General features: G+C 38.2%; 2 protein-coding genes across 14 annotated transcripts in view; one reads left to right on the top strand and one right to left on the bottom strand.

The window, feature by feature from the left end:
• Positions 1-21,184, top strand: part of CASK (calcium/calmodulin dependent serine protein kinase) — a 375,002-nt gene that overhangs the window by 198,736 nt on the left and 155,082 nt on the right. The gene's annotated exons all lie outside the window — the stretch shown is intronic.
• GPR82 (G protein-coupled receptor 82) lies at positions 1,676-7,175 on the bottom strand. The gene is made up of 3 exons (XM_005700908.3): positions 6,952-7,175; positions 4,431-4,498; positions 1,676-4,294 (listed from the first exon to the last, which is right to left on the bottom strand). The coding sequence occupies exon 3, from the start codon at positions 4,258-4,260 to the stop codon at positions 3,250-3,252; it is 1,011 nt and encodes a 336-aa protein (XP_005700965.1). The 5' UTR covers positions 4,261-4,294; positions 4,431-4,498; positions 6,952-7,175; the 3' UTR covers positions 1,676-3,249.

Here is a 21,184-nt window from a genome sequence, read left to right as displayed (position 1 = left end):
CAGCTCCCTCTCTGCAGACTGCAAAGCCCCAGGTGGGCTGCAGCCAGCCTTAACCAGATCAGAGCGGGGTTGACATTGGAGGGAGCAAAACTTGCCACCCCCACAATGTGTCTGTTTGGCTTGAAGATTATTGGGGGCTGGTTATTTTTAAGAAGCAAAAGACTCAGGAAGTCTTTCTTTTCACCTCCCCTTTAACCACCTGAAACAATTTAAAGGGTCTGATCCAGGAAGAGTACTATCACCAGAGATGTCTGCAGAGAATGTGGGCTAGGTGTGGTGGGGGAACTCAGGGAGACCAAAGTCCCCTCTGCATCCCATAGTGTTGGTAGCAAGCATTTGTTTCCCAAACATTTGTTTCTCCATCTCCATGTCCCCAACCCCTACCCTCTTCTCCTTCTCTCAGTTGGCTCAGTTGGCTCATAAGTTCCAATTTCCCAGCTTGTCCTTGAGCCTCATATTCCAGAGGATATGAGGCCATATTCCCCTCAGGTATGTAATTTATTATGTTTTTTTTTTTTTCTCCTGTTAATCCATCTCAGGTCAGGAGACCCGTCAGGAAAACCGACAGGATGGAGGAAACTTTTTTCCTTCTCCAGCATCTTCCTGTTCTCCCCAAAGAATAGAAACTCACTTCCAGGAGGAGTACTCCATCCTTCATTTTGCTGTTCTAGTCTTAATTGTTCATGTTCCTGATTAATAGTTTGCAGGTTGCCTTAATGGGAGTGTATATGTGAAAGGATAAAGGGGGAAATAAACCTTTGTCATGCCTGTTAAGACACAATCTTGTCAATCTTTAAGTCAAAATTTAGGGTTTCTGCAATTGTGTTTGATGTTAACTCACATTAAAAGCATCACTTTCCTGAAATCCACACTTCAAATTTAGGATACATTTTAGAAAGTGATACTTCCTATAAAATATTTGCCATGACATTAAATAGTCAGTTCCTCAATTACACAGAAAATTCAACATAATTTGCAATCACCTATTCATGAAAGCATCTATGGTGTAAAGATAAACATGGTGATTAATAAGCTCAGTACAGAGAATTAAAACGGAAGTTTTCTACCAGAATGAGTAACTTGAGAAATTGCATATCTCCTTTTCTGCCTTTTTCTAATGTAGAGAAGTCTACTTTGGTGTAGTATCTTTTATTTAAATAGTGGTATAAAGTGATGTTTTTAATAATGATTTTCAGAAGTTACATATATTTTTAAAACTCCTAAGTGAAGTGAGATTTGATTCAGCATTGCTTATGTTAAATGAGAACTATCGATCAGCTTCTCAATTCTTCTTAGTCTAATGAGTTTGGGTTTTAAAACTTATGTAAGAAAGTATTGCTGTAACTGTGGAGAAACTTGGGTGTTTTGGCCGACTTTGAGTTAATATGTGATTCTCATGTCTATGAAATTACTAGATTAGACACCCTTGTTTACAGCCAACACTTAAGGAGTCACCTGGAATTCCCAGGTCTTCCTTTGTCTATGCAAATTAAAAATAATCAGCCAGAAATAAGATTGCTGCTATAAAAGAATAGTTGTATACTATAAATATTTGAAGCCAGCATCTGTTTTTTCACATGTTTCTCTGAACATTTTCTTCTCTCATTTAAACATTGAAGTAAAAAAAGGAAAAAAAATTATTTACTGATTTCTATTCTTTTTCAATGAAAATCACACAGATTTGTTTCTGTGTAATGTGAATTGTTTCTACATTTTAAATTCTGGAACAAAACATGCTATGAGATGAAAGGCTTAAGAGTGCTATGTGAACTAACTTTAAACTTCTTTTTGAGCACTGAAGAAATTACCATGTAGGGAATAGATGAGTCTTTAAGCAGTGTCTAATGAAGTAGCAGGTTACAGTTCAGGTTTATTCAACTTCAATTTTGTTCAGCTGTTTATGTTTGGTTCTTATCCGAGCAATTGCAAGTACCTTAGGAGCAGAAATAGGAAATAGACTAAAGCTCCAAAGTTGCTTGTGGTCTCTTTAGGAAGATAAACACACATTCTTTTTTATTTTTAATTATATTGTATATAATACAGAATATAGCCATCATCATTTGTCTTACAAGATTGCATCTAAGAAAGAAATGACCATAAAGAAAGGCTTACTCTTTAAATATTTAGGTAAATATTTGAGAAAATTTTAGATGACTTATTTAACTATGCACTTCAGTGTTTTCAATCAGTTAATTGGCACACATCAAGGTTGTGATGATTAAAATAATAATGTGAAACCTGTAAGCACATAGCACGTGCTTAGTAAATGAGAGCTACTCATAGTAGTAACATCATCTGGCTTAATAATAGTACCTGTGAATTACATAGCATTTTTCTGTTCTACAAATGAAGAAATTAACACTTACAGAGGGTGATTTCCCTAAGATTGTCCAGCTAAATAAGAGTTGGAACTAGGATTGAATCTAGGGACTCTAACTCCAGAGACCAGTCTCACAATGGTGATACTGTTATACTGCCTATCATTCATTCATTCATTTATTTCACAAAAATTAATTGAACACATTTACATGCTAGGTACTGTTTGTCACTAATAACATTATTTATATTGAATACAGAGGAGAATCAACAGAATGTAATGACATTTTTATTTTGACAAAGCCCAATCCAAATATTTAAGTGTATTTATAAATAACATCTACTTAATAAATACTGGAATCAATGAATATTCCTTCTCCCAGGATCGTGGACCAGATAATACCAAATAAATAATGTATTTATAAAACCTTGGATTTTTTACAGTATGTTATTCATACACTTAGATAGGACTTAAATGAGGAAATTTCTTATTTACTTTTTCTTATACTTGTTTTAAAAGTTACCAACAATACATTACCCATACATGGACCCTTGTAATCTAATTACTAGAAAGTAGGAAAGTCATAAACCATTTGCTGCTTTATCCTATAGTTTTGAATTATTGTGCTTTGCGTAGAAGCATCCATGGTTGAGTTTAAACAGAAAATCATCTGGTGGTTTCATATGTGGTCGGCTCCTTGCAGTATGCTTGTCTTTTGCCTCTATAAGTCTCTGCCATCTCAGCTTTCACTCTAAGTAGAACCATAAAGTGAGTTTTATGTTGGTTGGTTGGTTGATTTTGTTTTTAGAAGCCAAAGAGGCTTTCTTGATGCCTATTATCAACCAAGCTATGACCTGTTAAACCCGTCGTTTAGGGGCCCCAGTAGGGTCATATGAACACTTTTCTGTTTGGTGGTGTTTTCCATTCAGAAATCAATCAGAGGGTTGCAGATGGGGTGCATCAGGTTTTGTAAAGAGATTGTATAGTGTCTTCTTGAATGTTTTATCTAAAAAAAGAAATATAATGGGGTCTGTGCTACTTCTGGCTGATGCAAGGCAGGTGAGGATGTTTTTTATTTCAATTAAATGATTCAGTTGCTGACATTCCACTCTGCGGTGTACAACAAAAAAAATGGGTTTAAAAATGCTGTATGGAAGGAAGCAAACTATTAGTAGAATCTGAATGACCAAAAGGTGCCTTTTCACAGAGCTGTAAGTCAGATCTTTCTCTGTAATGGATGTACAAGTCCTTATTTTTCTCAGATGGTTGACAAAAGAATAGTATGATGTTAGGACAACTAAAAATGAAAATCCAATAAATGTGGTTCCAATGAGGCCTGCAGTCTGAGAGATCTCGGCTCCTCGTTCCATCTGTAAATTATAGCACTTCGTCTCTTCCCCTTTTGTGGCCTCTTCAACTGAGTAGTATATGATAATTGGAATAATTATGCCCAGAACAACTATCCATATGTAAACACATAGCTTTCTAGCAAAGTTGGGCTGGCGAAATTTTTTCAGTAAGTGGCCATAAAATACTTTCTCATAACACGAAGTGGTCTCTTGTGTGGAATCCTTTTTCATTAAGGTAGCATAGCGGCTTATGGCAATCCAGCTTAAAATTAAGAGGCTGACAAACATACTTACATGCATGGATAGAGTTCCCAAAAAATTGACCACTCTGCATTGTGGAGATTGATATTCCCACTGAAAACCTTTCAGGAAATAGATACCCATGAAAGGCATGGCACTGCACACGAGTAAGTTTGCAGTCACAAGATGTGCTAGGTAGATGTGTGTTGATGTTTTCTTAGCTATTTTTGTTAAAAATATCCACTGGGAGAGAGAATTTCCAAACAGACCAATGATACAAAGGAAGGTATAAATGATCGGTAAAGCCATGTAAGAGATCTTGGATGGTTGAATACATGTTGAGTTGTTACTCATTTATATCAGATTTCCTTGAATTTTGCCACAGGAGCTAGAACAGAATTGCAGATATTTAATATTAAAATTACAAATGGTATTTAAACTAAATACTTTTTTAAGCATTGGCTAAAATAAAATAGTAACATAAATATAGTGAATGGAAAGGGAAAGTATAGATGCCTTCTCACCTTTTCTAATCCCGATTGTCCGATTGAAATAAAAGCAGGAAGTTGAATATTGTGGATGGTGCCTTTGTCTAAAGAATAAAATTTGATAGAAATAGTTAAATGCCTGAGATTTATTCTTTTATACTAGAGAAACGTGTAATTCTTATACTAGATTTTAAGGTAGTTTGTAAAATAGAATTGATTTTGGCCTAGGAAGGTAATTTTTAGAATTTAAAGGCACATGCAAGCAATATTTACTGACCAAAGGAAACTGTTGCAAAAGTATTTTGTGGTCATGTTAACAGAAGACCAATTTTTAATTACCACCTTGCTGCTGCTGCTGCTGCTGCTGCTGCTGCTGCTGCTGCTGCTGCTGCTGCTGCTGCTGAAGTCGCTTCAGTCGTGTCCAACTCTGTGCGACCCCATAGACGGCAGCCCGCCAGGCCCCTCTGTCCCTGGGATTCTCCAGGCAGGCACACTGGAGTGGGTGCCATTTCCTTCTCCAGTGCATGCAGGCATGCTAAGTCGCTTCCGTCGTGTCCAACTCTGTGCGACCCTATGGACAGCAGCCTCCAAGGCCCCTCTGTCCATGGGATTCTCCAGGCAAGAATACTAGAGTAGGTTGCCATTTCCTTCTCCAAATTACCACCTTAATTGTCCATAAATACTTTTTAAAATGGTGTCTTTTCATGGCTAAGTTAAGGAGCTTCTCTCTAATCCAATACTATTAGAAGAGTCTCTTTCGTATTTCAGAAGTAAACTTAATTCTTTGTCAACATTCAGGCAAGATCTTGAGTTAAACAGAAGAAAAATGTAGTGACCAAGGATAGACACCAGGATACCAGAGTCCTTACTGAATGTCATCAGTAATTTCTTATTTCAGATATTTAATGCTCATCTATCATACTTTAGTAAAAATTTAAAGATTCTGAATCAAACCGTAGTTGCTATTGCTTGTTGGTTAGAGCGCCCTCATGTGTCTTTGTGTGTAACTTAGTACCTTGGTTTTTCAGAGAAATGTTTTGTTTTTTGTTGTTTTAGAAGATACTTTAACCACAGTATAAATGCAGGTATGATTTGGCCTCTTCAATGTCTTGTTTTTAAATGTCTCTGCTTCAAAAGGTACACATACAGACTCCTTTTCATATTTTTCTCATTCCTTTATTTTTCTTTTAGTTGGAAATAAGAGAAGGTTTTGGATTCTGGTCAAATAAAAACCATGAGCTCTTTTCAGAATGTGCTTCAGTTCTCCGTATTTTTCACCATACATTTCTAAGTACCCCATTCTCCACTCTTTTATAATCTAGAATAAGGATACTCAGTCTTTTTCTTCTCATTCTCTCTTTTGATAAACACAAAATTTTTTTGCTAAACAGTGCCTTCTGAGATTGTTATGTGCTCATAGCCCCTCAGGGATATTTTACTCTTTACCCCTATTCAGCATCAGATTATATTTTTTGCATCTTAGATTATAAAAGTAGGGATTTTTCCCAAAATATACCACTGTAATTTTGAACTTACTTTTTAAACAAATCTTCACTCAAAGGCTTGAAAGCTTGGGTATCTCTAGGTTCAAATACTAGGACCCTTAATGTCTACCAGTGTCTATCATGTTATTTTGTTGCTTTGCAATTTTTATTTAGAAAATGGTGCATATGCTTCAGAGTGAGTTTGTATCTGAGTCCAGTACACCCTGGCAAATGGGAATTGATTTAAAAATCAGAGAGTGAAATTAGCCAGTTTATTTCTTAAGAAAAAAAATTACCTGATCAAAGTGGTTGTTTATAGTACATAAAGAATGGAACTTCCTTTTGTGATGATGTTAAAGAAAAACACTAACTACTGCCTTGTATAGATAATGCGTTGTGTACTAAAATCTATAAAGGTGATGCTTTTGTATTAATGAATGGTATTCTTTTTATATATTAAAAAAAAGCTAGGCCACCACATAGAGCATCTGTCATCATCTTATTCATTGCCATTGCCTTGCTTTTCTATTTCACCCTAGCAGATGCTTCAGAACAGACGACAGGTAAAAAGAACTTCACAGAGGCTAGCTTTATCGGATGGATGACCTTGAGACTCTAGAGGCACCTTCAGTATAACAGACAACAACTAGTTGACCATCTTTAGCTTGCCAAACATCAAGCTTGTATCTACTATGTACCTCTCCTTTAAAAGTAAAGTTTGATTATAAAACTACTAGATAATTATTTTCTAAAATTTAGAAACCATAAGGCTTAAGAAATCAAATAACAATCGCATGTTACATATACAGAATGGCTCTCTAGAAAATGTGTGCAAGTCTGCATTCTGCTCAGCAGAATGCCTGTCTTCAATCAGTCCTGTAACACATTGTACCTCTGCTAATTTGACAAATGAAAGACGTCTATAATTCTAACTTTAGCTACTAACGGTTACTTACATAATTAATATGCTGACCTTTCTTAATGATCAGTTTTAAAATGTAAACATTTTAATCCTGTTAGAGTTTTTATATAAAGAGTTAACTTTTAAGCTCAAACTGAGTGATCAGTCTTACCTGTATCAGTAGTTTATGCCAGCCAAGGCTCTGTTGTTCGGGGTGGTGATGCTCAATTTCAGACTTATAATTCTCCGATCATCAGTCTTCCATTATCTTTCAGTTTTACTCAAGGAGAATAGATTCTTGCATGACACCAACTACAGTGGGAAGAAAGGAAATTAAACACAGTATTGAAGAAATGCAATAGTTATGGTGAATGTAGCAACTACCTTCTCAAAAAAAAAAAACTCATTTCTCTTTTTCTATAGTGGGAGGAAGTTGGTGGACAATATATACGCTGTGCTTCCTTATTATTATTTCATGAACTGGTTACACCTCACTTAGCCTCATTAGCATGCTTGGCAGAAGTTAAGTTCAAAGGTTTAGTCCCCGTGGCTAGTTACTTGTGTAAAAATAAAGTGGTAGAGGGAACCATTCCATAGTAACCCTCTAAAATATTGGTACAAACTTATCTGTAGAATCATTTGTGGACGGCTTGTTTGCAACTCAGCTTTATTGTAAATAAAGGGAAGCAGAATTCAAAGTTGTTTTACTTGTAGGAGGTTACTGGAATCAAATATCATAGAACTGGGGGATAAAGAAGTAAGGCCCAGAGCAGTACACTGTAAGCACAGACTATACTCAAGGGTTTTGGTCTCATCTTGGGTGTGGGGGGGGGGCGGTGTGCGCGTGTGTGTGCACATGCGGGCACTCAGTTGCTGTGTCATATCCAACTCTTTGTGACCCCATGGACTGTAGCCCACCAGGCTCCTCTGTCCATGGGATTATCCCAGCAAGAATACTTGCATAGGTTGCCATTTCCCCAGTAGACTAACCCATTCTACTTCAGATTGTTCTCTGCTGCCTCCATTCAGATTCAAAAGCAGTACATTGTTTGGAGCATTTCATTATGAATTTGGGAAATCCTGGAAAGTGCCAGAAATGAAGACCAAATATGCCTCAAATCAATAATTATATTACAATATAAAGAACTGTGAAACCAATTTGATGTACAGGATTGTTTCATCAGTCTATTAACTATTAACTAAATGAACGCTAAGTACCATAGTTACACCAGTGGGAGTCTGAGGATGGGAACAGCAATCTAATTTCATCAGGCTCAAGCACTTCAGTTATCTGTAACAATCTTCATTTAAAATTAAGAAATATACTTTGCCATTTCTCATAACCCATCATGCTTATCTTATTTCTTGTTGATTGGATAAATTCACCCTAATGCTTGCTGATATTTCTCTTTAAAATAATAATGAGGACTACCTGACTGTCTGGATTTTGTTCTGCTGTTATTCATCTTTGCAATATTTGCCATCATTTAATTAAGAAGAGTGACTCATCTGGGGATACATAGCCGTTGATTGCAGAGTAATCTGGCCTCTGGAATTCCTATCATTTTCATTTCAACAATTCTTCATGTTCCAGGAAGAAATTATTTAGAACAAAAAATAGTCTAGATGTCCATCAACAGATGAATGGATAAAGAAATTGTAGTAAATTTATACAATGGAATATTATTCGGCCATAAAAAGGAATGAATTTGTGTCAGTTGTAGTGAGGTGGATGAGCCTAGAGGCTCTTTTACAGAGTGAAGTAAGTCAGAAAGAGAAAAACAAGTATCGTATATTAACACATATATATGAAATCTAGAAAAGTGGTACTGATGAACCTAGTTGAGAATGGAGTTGTAGACACAGAGAGGGAGTGTGGGATAAATGGAGAAAGTAGTTTTGACATACATACACTATCATGTGTGAAATAGTTAGTGAGAGGTTGCTAAATAACACAGGGAGCCCAGCCTGGCCCTCTGTGATGACCTAGAAGGGTAGGATAGAGAGAGGGAGGGAAAGGATATATATAGACTGATTTGCATTGTTGTACGGCAGAAACCAACACAAAATTGTAAAGCAATTTTCTACCAATTAATAAATAAAATTTTTAGAAAACAGTTTGAAATAATTTAGAGAAGGAAGAATGTAAAAGGAATCCTGTTTATAAGTGATCAAAAGATAATTTTAATATTACCTTTTTGAGGTTAAGCACCTTTGGTCCAAGAAAAAAGAATGTCCTTACTCTCTACAATTTATCTTCCATTGTCCCCAAACTCAGTAGATGATACCATCACTTCTTCAGTTATTCAAGCTAAAAACCTAGGAATCATCCTTGATTCCTCTCTTTCCTTCACATCTCGCATCCAATCAATTGCTCCTACTGCAGCTTCTATCACCACCACCGCTAGTATTAGCCTCATTTAATGAAAGCCTGTTATGTGCCAGGGATCCTGTTAAATGCTTTACATGCATGTCTTATGTAGTCTTCGCAATACTCTGTGAAATAAATACTATGAAATAAGTGTCTTCATTTTATAGGTGAGGAAAACTGAACCTCGGAAAAGTCACATAAGTTGCCCAAGGTCATGTAGCCATCTGTCCTGACAGAGCAAGTAATTGAAGAGAACAAGGCCATAGTTTCAATGCCTTTTTTTTAATCTAGCCTCTAAAGTCAACACTATCACTTCTCAGTATTCTGTTGGTCGCCTAAGGCCAGCAGTGATTCAGTGTGGGAGGTATAAACATCGGGAGATGATGGTTGTGGGGAGCCATCTTGGATGCTGGCTACCACAGATGGCAATCAACCATTGAACAAAGGAAGAGTCAGAAGTACTGCTTAAAATGAGAGTCAGATGACATAATTTATCTGGCAAGAATGCCTGGATAGGTGTAATTTTCACCTTTTCTTCCTCTATTTTGATTTTTTTTTAATGCTCTGTAGTTTTCCTAAACAGTGCAATTCATTTCACAAATGTTGCTGTGTTTCCAGTAGTGTGTGGAGGTCACTGAAGAAGTATAACCTGCCCAAGGTGGCACAACTAGTGAATTTACTTTAAGGCACATGTTTGGGTTTTTTGGGTTTTTTTTCAACCTCACCCTCTACCTTTGCAGCAATTACTGGTTTTTCTCTAGAGTTAGTAAGGGTAAGTAAACTAGAGTCGAGTTTTCAATAATTTTATTCATAGACAGGGTTTCTAGGCTCTGAGGTAGCAGAATTGACTGGGAGAACTGAAGCCCAATTTTATTCTTTCTTGGAAAACTTTGGACTTCATTAAGCTAATTTTTATTCCATCAATATCAGTGTAAAGTCTTTATGAGTTTAGTGATTTTGAGTTCCCTAATTGAAATAGAAGGAAAATTTTATTTATATTTTTCTAAGACACTGCAATTGGTAAAAGGTGTGGATGTCAGAGAATTACCAGAAATATAGCCTAGGCAGAAATGTCAAGAATTGCAAGTTCTCTGTCAAAGTGGCCCCTTGGACTTTTCTCATTTAGGTCACCTATAGTTTTCTTTGGTTCTTATTCATCTTTCCCATGCTTCTCTTCTTCAAAGTTCTGCTTCTGTTTCCAAGTCTAAATGCTCTTGCCTAACCATTCTAATTACTTCCTATGCTGCTGCTGCTGCTGCTGCTAAGTCGCTTCAGTCGTATCTGACTGACTCTGTGCGACCCCATAGACGGCAGCCCACCAGGCTCCCCCGTCCCTGGGATTCTCCAGGCAAGAACACTGGAGTGGGTTGCCATTTCCTTCTCCAATGCATGAAAGTGAAAAGTGAAAGTGAAGTCACTGAGCCGTGTCCGACTCTCAGCGACCCCATGGACTGCAGCCTACCAGGCTCCTTTGTCCATGAGAGTTTCCAGGCAAGAGTACTGCAGTGGGGTGCCATTGCCTTCTCCAAATTACTTCCTATATCCTCTGCCAAATACTGGCCCTGACCCTTATGATTTACTCCTTGAGGTATTAAAGTAATTCCCCAGAGTGTAAGTCCTGCCATGTATGAAGTTTCCTGCTTTTGAGATGTTAGACATTCAAAGGGCACACATGCTCCAGTGCAGTTTGACAATCCACAGTGAGCTGTATTCAGCAGGGGTATATAAGAGCTTTCCTTAAAAAAAAAAAAAAAAAAAAGCTTTCCTGGTGGATCACTGGGATTAGGACAGGGTCCCTTTTCAACTTGCCTCAGAGCCAGAACCCAGAGGACACAAGACAGCTCAGTCATACCTGTACCATTGTGCTTAAACTAAGCAGTTATTTTGACCTACCAGCTTAGTGTCTTCTAAAATGGCAACAGTGGGTCTTTAAAGCCCTGTCTCTGATGACTCAGAAGCTCAGGGCATTGGGAGGCTGGTGTGCAGTAAGAGAAGACATGCCTTATGTGGTCCACATTAGAACTTCACATTCAAAAGATAATTATTTCTTCAAGGGGGAGTGGGATGAGGGGGCAGTGGAAGCCTTTATCCAGTTTACTGCACACCCGAGCCAGCAGTTACCTTTAGGAGGAGTGAAACAGAGACTTGTTACTCAAAGCTGTGGTTTGTTCAAGGCTCTCTGAGGTCCCTGCTCTCTTCAGGATGTGGTGTCTGGCCACATCCCTGTCTCTGTCTCCAGCTGCACTGTGCTCAGGCCTCACCATCTACCACGAGCAGCTATAATCATGGCTGTCTCACCCTTAATCAGGGTGTGAAGATCCTCTACTTGCTGCTACAAGCTGGCTCGGAAGTATTTCCCTCAAGAACTGTTTAAAAAAAAAAAACAAAACAGAAATTATAGTCCAAAGGGTGAAAATGTATAATAGCACAGAAGAGTGATTACCTCTGGAGAAGGAAATGGCAACCCACTCCAGTACTCTTGCCTGGAAAATCCCATGGACAGAGGAACCTGGTAGGTTACAGTCCATGAGGTCGCAAAGAGTGGGACACGACTGAGCGACTTCACTTTCTTTCTTTCTTTCTTTTCTTTTGTAAGAAAGGTCTGATGACAAAACATAAAATGGAACTGCCAATTAGAGTTTCACTATACTTCACCTTTGGCTTTTGTCTTTCCAGATACGCTTGGACGTACTGGGTACATTGTCTTCTAGAAATGCACACCGTTGAAACATGGTAGCAGTCATTAGCACTAGAATCTCCACAGAGGTGGCAGTTGGAAAGCAGATGGGAAATTAGCAGATTTTAGGGAGAGGGAAACTTCAGCATTGGATTAGATGAGGCAAAGATATTTTTGAGGACAGTCAAATTTAGAATTTCAACATCTTTGAGTCAATCAAGTTTGATTCATATCATGCTTCAGAACCTACCTACCTTTTTGTTTTCAAGTTCTTTGAAAAGCCAAAAGTAGACTAAAATTTCTGAAAATGGAACATTGGATGATAGAATTCTTAAAATAATTTAGGCCATTTTATTGTCACAGGTATAAAATATATACATACACCTACACCCTGGTGACTTGGATTATGACCTGCAGTAAGATTTAGGGACTTAAAAAGGCATCATGTATCAGAGCCCAGAACCCTCATCACTGCCCCTTTCTTCTAAAGACCACGTCCTGGCCATTTTATTACCAATCACTTCTTTGGAATCTCTAGATAAGATTGTCTGGAGGGTAAGTCTGCTGCTCTGTGTCACTATTTTATTCAAGGGAAAAAAAGATGTCAAAGGAAGATGAGTAAAGAGTTGAGTATATAGGGTCTTACATCCTATACCTATTAGTGTCTGTATTTATTTTCTCTTATTAAGAGCCCCAAGTATTGCAGTAACAAGCTTTCCTGAGAACCACTTTTAAGAAATTTATAATAATAACAAATGATAACCACTGAAGTGCTTTATATACATATTAATTCATTTATTTTTATGCTATATTTACTTAAAATATCTCTGAGATGGGTACCATTATTACTGTCATTTCCTAGGTGAGGAGACTTAGGTCCATAGAGGATAAATAACTTGTTGATGGTACTACAACTGGTATATTGTAGGGCTATTACTGAAGTCACTGTTAGTGTGACTTCAGATCCCATATTCTTCCCTGCTACCAGAATCTGGACTGTTTAGGTAAAGGTGACCAAATATCCCTGGTGACCAAAACTGTATCAAGTTTCAATCTGGACATTTATTAATTGCCGCCAACTCTCCATTATACAGATTCCCTGGTGACTTAGATGGTAAAGCGTCTGCCTGCAATGCAGGAGACCCGGGTTCAATCCCTGGGTTGGGAAGATTCCCCTGGAGAAGGAAACGGCAACCCACTCCAGTACTCATGCCTGGAAAATTCCATGGATGGAGAAGCCTGGTGGGCTACAGTCCATGGAGTTGCAAAGAGTCGGACACGACTGAGCAACTTCACTTCACTTCTCCATTATACTGGTGCTTTTGCCCTTTGCAATTGATAAGTAATCTGAGGGTGTCATATTTTGAGACTCTCTAAATATATTTTTTCCCGTTTTACCCAGTGGATTTTAGCATTCATTGGTGATCCTTGTCTGAATCATTTCTTATATTGGTGGTTGTGTCTTCATAATGTTTGACTGGTAGAGATACATTAGACTTGAAGTAGTCATTTTAAGGTATCACTCTAAGCAAGCGTTGGTGTTTCATTAGATATTTCTCAAATTGTACTATGTGTGTTATAGTTTCTAATATTACCATGTAGTCTCTTGTTCTTGCTCCATCAAAAGCCAGTCTAAAATGTAGTTTTAATAAACCTACAAATAAATATTGAAGCCAGGAAATATAAGTTCTCTGGAATTCCATATCGCCAGAAGTATTTGGTAGAGAAAATTGAAAAGAAGCAACCACAGTTAAATTTTAACACAGAAAGTCTGTAGAAAATTATTTCTTTGGTGATACTTTGACCAGTAGAGGGCAATCTACTACCAGCCCTAGTTAAACCTCTTTTGCTGTTAAAGGCTGAAGCATAAGCTGCCTGCTTTGCACTATATTCCGGCTAGAAAATTAGAACAGTTAAAAGTTTAGGGTTTTTTTTAAGCTCTGAGAAAATGATAAACTTCTTTATTTTCGTAGCTGGAAAACACTTTAAACGTGGTAAGATAAAAGTCATTGTATGGACAATGGATTTCTGTCCTTAAGCTGAAAACCCATTGATACTAATCTGTCTTTAATAGGCTATGTCCTTTGGAGATTTTGTTTTGCTTGATACTAGTGATTACCACAAGCGTTACCTTCATAAAGTCATTCAGAACTCCAATTACCATAGTGGTAAAAAGAAAGTCTGACATTTTATTATATGAAAATTTTTCTCATATCTGTAGCTTTTCTTAACGTTTTTTAATCATAGCAATTCCTGTACATAGTTTTGTAAACTCAAATAATACTAAAAGGCTTGTAATGAAAACAGCATGTCGCGTCATGTTATTAACCGATGTCATTTAAAAGGTCTTTTACCTAATGAAGAGAGCAGAGGAGAAATTACCTTGACCCTCCCCTGTAGTCACTTCTTCCTGTCTACTTAACAAACTCTGTAGATCCCTTCCTCTTAAGAGATCACCTAACCAGTTGCCTCATCACGCAGCATATGCTTGTTTTTATCTCTGTCAACACATTGTTCATCACTAAATCTTCAATAGCCCTTCCACTCCCCACTCTTCAGTGGTGTGGAAAATATATTTCTCTCCCTCTCTCTTTCATACCCAGATACACACACACAGCTTTTAAGCAAAATAATTCAAGGCATTGTCTTTTTTGTCAATGAAATTACTTACTATATTTGTTGTCACCTGTTAGAAATTAATGGCATACAGACTTTTAATATTATGTGCATCATTTATCTACTGCTGCATACCAAACCACGCCTAGCTTTGATGACTCAATCCTGCAGTTTGTTCTGGGGTCATTCATGCAGCTTCTTCATTATCGGGCAGCTCAGCTGAGCCTCAGTGGTCCGCGATGGCCTCACTCATGTCTGGAGCCTCAGCTGAGATGGTGGTACAGGCTAAGTATCTCTCTCCATGTAATTTTTCATCCTGAGTTTATTTACCCTGGGTGGTCTTGGGGTTCTAGGAGCACAAAACTGGAAGCTGCGAGGCCTCTTAAGGCTTTTCTCAGATGCCGTACAATGTCCACTACATTTTATTGGTCAAAGCAAGTCACAGTACCTGCTCAGACTCAAGAGATGGGCAGACTCCACTTCTGGATGGGAAGAGCTGCAGAGAATTTTAATCTACCATCTTTTCTTTAATACACTTGCAACAGCAATGTTCTAACTAGATTTTTATATTTTTTTCCCTCAAAGTACTAAGGATTAATATAGTATGCGTACCTCAGAGTGCATTGTTTCTTGCATAACATCCAAAAATAAAACTTTACTTTGCAAAGACATACCCTCTGTGCCTCACTTCAGTCTTGGAGCTGTCATTTTCTTTTGCTCGTTTCTTCTATGAAGAGGTGTATTGAAAGTATCAGGAATCCACACTCTTTCCTTTGTACTTTTTATCCTCTGTAAATAGCCCCTTTCTATTTCTAGAACTAATCTAGCTTTTCAGTAAAACTATAGGAAAAGTCTCTTTCTGCTAACCTGATTGTAAGAAGTGGATCCTAAGAGTGGAGGCCGATTACTAATAGCTCCCAGAAAGAATGAAGTGGCTGGGCCAAAGCAGAAACAACGTTCGTTTGTGGATGTGTCTGGTGGTGAAAGTAAAGTTCAGTGCTGTAAGGAACAATACTGCATAGGAACCTGGAATGTTAGGTCCATGAATCAAGGTAAATTAGACATGGTCAAGCAGGAGATGGAAAGAGTGAGCATCAACATCTTAGGAATCAGTAAACTAAACTGGACATGATATCTCCATTGCCCTGCTAAGTCACTTCAGCCATATCCGACTCTTTGTGACCCTATGGACTGTAGCCCATCGGGCTCCTCTGTCCATGGGATTCTCCAGACAAGAATACTGGAGTGGGGGAACACGTGTATGCCTGTGGCAGATTCATGTTGATGTATGACAAAACCAATACAATATTGTAAAGTAATTAACCTCCAATTAAAATAAATAAATTTGTATTTTTTTTAATTAATAGTTCAATATAAGAATGTAGGTGAGATAAAAGATCTATATTACATGTAAAAAAAAAAAAAGAATACTGGAGTGGGTTGCCACACCCTCCTCCAGGGGACTTTCCCAACCCAGGGATCGAACCCCTGTCTCCTGCATCACTGGCAGATTCTTTACCATCTGAACCAGCGGGGAAGCCCCAGATATCTCCAATACTAGAGCCTAAAAGGATATAGAAAGATGATTCATTTAGCTTGCCCCTCTAGTAGCATTCCCTCCACCATGCTAAGTTGTACTTATTACTGGAGGTTTAGTTATTTGCAGGATCACAAATGCCAGCTGACAGAGCATGAGGCCCTCATTTACTTATTTAGCTGACTCCTCTTCACCACTTGCCACATATATTTGGAACTCTATAATCAGTCTGCACAAGAGCTGACCCTGTGTGTTCCAGTGTTTTTCAAGTCGCACTGGCCACAAAGGGGAACTGAATATGAACATGCATGCAAACCTCATCAGTTCCCTTTGCAACCAGCTGAAAGTTGTTTTTAATATAGCGGAAACAGTGTTTTTCTTTTGAGTGTAAACCAAATTTCCACCCAAATAATGAGACATTTCTGCTTCCAACAGATCAGGGGACATATAAGAGGACAATACATTGTGAGAAAGGCGATTCAACAAGAAAGTCAGAAAATAGATAAAACTCAACTGGGGAAGAGAAAGAGGTGCTGCTGAGTATAGGAGAGGAAAGAATTAGAGTTGAGGGTACTGGGGGTGCTAGAAGGTCCTGATAGGGGACAGAATGTGAGAAGAAGTAGGAAACATAGAAAGGAAATGTGTATAACAGGAAAGGGCCTGTAACAGCATTGCCAGCAGTGTTAAAGGAAGGTGTCTAGATCTTTTAGTCCAAAGTTTGCCACTGGATAACATTTGAAAATAATCACACATCAGAGTGATTACCATTCCCACCTGAGTTTATACCATTAAGCCAGTTGTACAATGAAGGTGCCTTGTCTCCCAGTTGAGGATGCAAGGTGGTAACCTATTCAACCACTCTGATTACACATAACAAAGCCAAGTGACAGTAACAAAACAAAGACATGAGTGAAGGAAAGTTACACGGCTCAAAACAGCCTGGAGTTAAAACGCCCCTCCGGGTCCTCCCCACCATTCTATGCAAAACAAAGAACTCTCTCGCCCCAAGAAAAAAATGGACCTTAATTTGATTATACCCAGCTCCCAGCTGGTTCCATCCTCTGGCCAATCTCCAGAATTCCTTGCCCCAGCCATTTAAGAGATAACTAACCTGAACAACCTTGGAAAAGAACAGGCCTCCTTAAGACAGTAGATTTCCACATATATGCCTATATATACTTACTTTTTTCTTGGGTTAGTGCAACAGCTCACTAATCTGACTGCTGCCCCTTCTTGCCTCATTAAAGGTGATCTGTTCCTGTAAAGTGCCAGTCTCGTTCTTTTTCCGAACCTCGCCTTCTCTAATTCCCTTACCCTACAATGAGCACCTAACATAACAAATGCCACAAAACTCCCAGAATGCAGCAATTTATTTTAGATAGAGTTTAAGCAGTCTCTCTAGCAGTGAATATTAACGAATGAATGAACAAATCTGCTACAAAAGAAAGTTCTGGAAAACTGCTTGGGGACCATTGACCATACAGCAAGCACCTTCCTCTGCACCACCCCACCTCACCCGCACAATCTGAAGAGCCCGAGGGCATGACTATACAGGCACAGCCTGATGGACCAACAAAGATCACCCGTGGCCCCTGGTTGCCACTCATTATGAAGGCAAAACCCAAAACTTCCGTCAAAGAGATCTTAGGAACATCAGCTCCAAACCTTATTAAATGCTCAAAATGCTGCCTTCCCAGCCTGCTGAGGATCCATGCTATAATGAAATAGTTCTACTAGCAGATAACTCACTGGCTTCCTGTTGTACAGCCAGGTGAAACATGCTGCTTTTGCAGCTCCTGTCCTTCACTGGTCCTCTTTCTGCTTGCTCTCTGAGGCCACACACACGTGCGCACCTGCACACACACAGTTTGGTTCTGTCTTTCCTTTAGTCTTCTGCTTGAGGCTAAATAATCCCATTCTTTCAAACCACCCCTTTTCTCCTCTGCTCTGCTACTTGCTCAAGTTTCAGAATATGGTTCTGACCAGCACAAAATAGCACAGGTCTGCACAGCTCTTGTCCTGGACTTTGCTGTTGGTGGTGAAAGCTCAATTGCTTTCCCCACCTCATTTGGTCCAAGTCAGCTTCCACTGTGTATCTTCTTAGTTCTGATGTTTACTTAAGCTTCTGACCATTCCATTTTGTATATTTCCCCTGTCTGTCTTTTGGCATTTGAGTATTTCAATAACATACATTGAATGTTTCTTAATGGCCAGGAACATGTATTCATTCATTTAGCCTTCATAACACTATGAGTTAGGTATTCCTATTATTCTTGTTTTCTCAGTAGAGGAAAGAGCTTGTACAAGGTTACATAGTAAGTGATGAAGCAAGAAATTGAACTCAGTCAGTCTGGTTGAAGCAGCTGCCCTATGAACCTGTTATGCTGCCTCCTAGTTCATTATCTAATATTTAATGTCACTAGGCTAAGAAGACCAATTGGATCCAGCCCCACCATAATCCTTGCTGTGGCCTTACCAGTGGGGTGATAATATTCTTGGTCCATTGATTAAGACTCTTCTCCTGGACTCTGTCTGGATGGGCGATACCAACATCTTCATAGTCTCCACCCCACTTTTTCTTCCAAGTTTCTCTCACCTGCTAGTGAATGGCCAGTTCTTTCTTTAAATATGTTGATGCATTTAACAGATCTACTCCTGGTCTAGGAGACTTTCTATCCCTCTAAAATAATTTGCATGTCTATACTAACATGTTTGAATTTTGTAGGTTAACACTCAGGAAACATTTTTCTTCTCAAAGGACACCTCATTTGCACTCCTGTGTACTATATCTGAATGAAATGCTAAGCTGTCTGATTATAAGATCATTTCATCTACAAATTCTTTAGCTTGGTCCTTGAAGGGTGTCGTATTCCAGAAGGCCAGGGTTCCTCTAGATTTATTGATTAGAAAATGTCTTCCTTTCCTAGTGGTGACTGGCAGAAGAAACCATAAGCAAAGTAAAAGACAAGTCTCAGACTGGTAGAAGTTATTTGCAACCCATATAAAGAACCAAAGATTAGTATACAGAATATCTAAAGAATTATGCCAACGATTTGAAAGAAAAAAAGAATACAGGCAACTCATAGGGAAAAGGGAAAGAGGTGCAGATATGAATAGATCATTCACCCAAGAAGAAACATGAATGGGCAAAGAGATGCTGCTGCTCCTTTTCACTTGTAATCAAGGAAATGCAAATTAAACCCCTGGGGAGATGCCATTTCACACCTTTCAGACTGGCAAAAGTTAGTAAATCTGATAAAACCAAGTATTGGTGAGGATGTGGGTAGAGGAACTCTCATCTTGCTAGTGATGGAATAGGTATATAAACTGATAAAAATCACTTTGGAGAGCAGTTCGTCACAAGTGAAATAAAATGAAAATGTGTATACCCTTTACAACCAAGCATTTCTACTTCTAGGTGTCAACCATAGCAAACTTCCACACATGCGCGTAGGAGACTTCACTTGAACGTGGTTTCTAATAACGAAACTGTGGAAACCACCTAAAGGCCCATTGTTAGGAGAAATGGAGAATCAAACTGTTGTTTGTTCTCACAATAAACACTATGCATCTGGGAAGATGAAGGGGACCTTCGTATATCCACATAAACACAATTTGAGTGAAAAAAGTTACGAAAGGGTATATTAGTAAGATACTGTTTGTGTAAATTTTTAAAACAAAAGCTATTGTACATTGTTATTTGTACCACTTACGTATGTTATAAAAGGGTAAACATGTACACCAGAGAGATATACCTAACTTTAGGCAAGCGGCTACCTCGAGATGAGCTCTAGTATATCTTCTTAGATTATGTATAGGTGCAAGAAAACAGTTAAGTGAATAGAGCCCAAACATTTGATATCTGCACAATTTCGCTGATGGGTGCTTACTGCCTGTTAACATTGTATTTTTGCTTTGTTGTATATTTGAACTATTTTATACCTAAAAGAAGAGTATATGTGGAATTACCAAACCAGAGTATAACTAACAGTCCACTGTTGCCCCTGGAATAGCTTGTATGGCTTACTAAAGCAAAAAAGAGAGTCTGTGCATCATCAATACCTGTATCCAAACCATAATTAGAAACCTTTTCCAAAGCTCATCTTAGGATGGTTCTTTGTGCACTTCCTGGGCTAGAAGCAAAATTAATGAGGGTGAGATGCTTTAATTTGATTTCATTTTTTCTCCTTCTATTCAACCTGCTTTTGTACTGTTTTATCATCCATATTTCAGGCAGAGGTTTTACAGAGTGTATGAATGGGTGATAGCTAGAAAACTAGTTTTTTAAGATGTTGGGATTTTTACATCACATACTTTTGATGAGTAACAACAGAATTTTTGCCCTAACTACATAGTAATGCCCATGTATGATGTGTTTTTTTAATAACAGAAGACATCTCAGTAATTACCATTTTGCTTGGGCAAAATAAAATGCAAAATGAAAAGCAGTGTTTTAGCAGAGACAGTGCCTGTGGAATAAAAGTCTACCAACTTGCATCGCCTCATGAAAAATACAGTTGATACTTCCATCACAATGCAGTTAGGATTAAATGATTTTAATGCATGTCAAGCACCCAGCACAGTAAAAAGCACATCAACAAATATATTTTATTCAATACCTTGCTTCCTACTCCCTTGCATGTGAACTTGAAGGGGCAAAATAGAAGTTTAGGACAAACCTAGCACTTCCTTTTTAGCATAGGGTCTATTGTGAAACCACCAGGAAACCAGCCCTCCACATCTTAAATTTGAAAATCACAACCGAACTGAGGCACTTAGAGGAATTAGGTTCTCAACTGGGTCAAGTAGCTATGAAAAAGGACACTGTATCATCCATTGTGAGAGTTTCTATCTCAACCAAGTTGACATAATTCAGATTATATGGTGAGATTCAATCGCTTTGTTCTGATCAAAAATACAAGTTTCTTTAGAAGTTTTTGGTGTCCTTTGGTGCCTGACATAAAAGACTCTCCAGTAAATGTCGTATCTGTTGTGAATATTTTTCCCACTTTGTGCTTTAGCTTTTATTTTTGTTTACAGTTTTTGACGCCCCCCCCCAAAATAATCTACTTTTTAAAGTCAAAACTATGCTTCTTTCCCTATGGTTATTTCTACTTTATTAACAGGGAGTCCTCTCCCTTCCACAGATGAGTTAGTGTTTTAATGCATTCATTATTTACATCTAACTCTGATCCACTTGGAAT

The sequence above is a fragment of the Capra hircus genome, unplaced genomic scaffold, assembly GCF_001704415.2.
Source record: "Capra hircus breed San Clemente unplaced genomic scaffold, ASM170441v1, whole genome shotgun sequence".
In the NCBI taxonomy this organism is placed as follows: Eukaryota; Metazoa; Chordata; class Mammalia; order Artiodactyla; family Bovidae; genus Capra; species Capra hircus.
The sequence above is the reverse complement of the archived record's forward strand: the minus strand, read 5'-3'. Positions and strand labels throughout refer to the sequence as shown.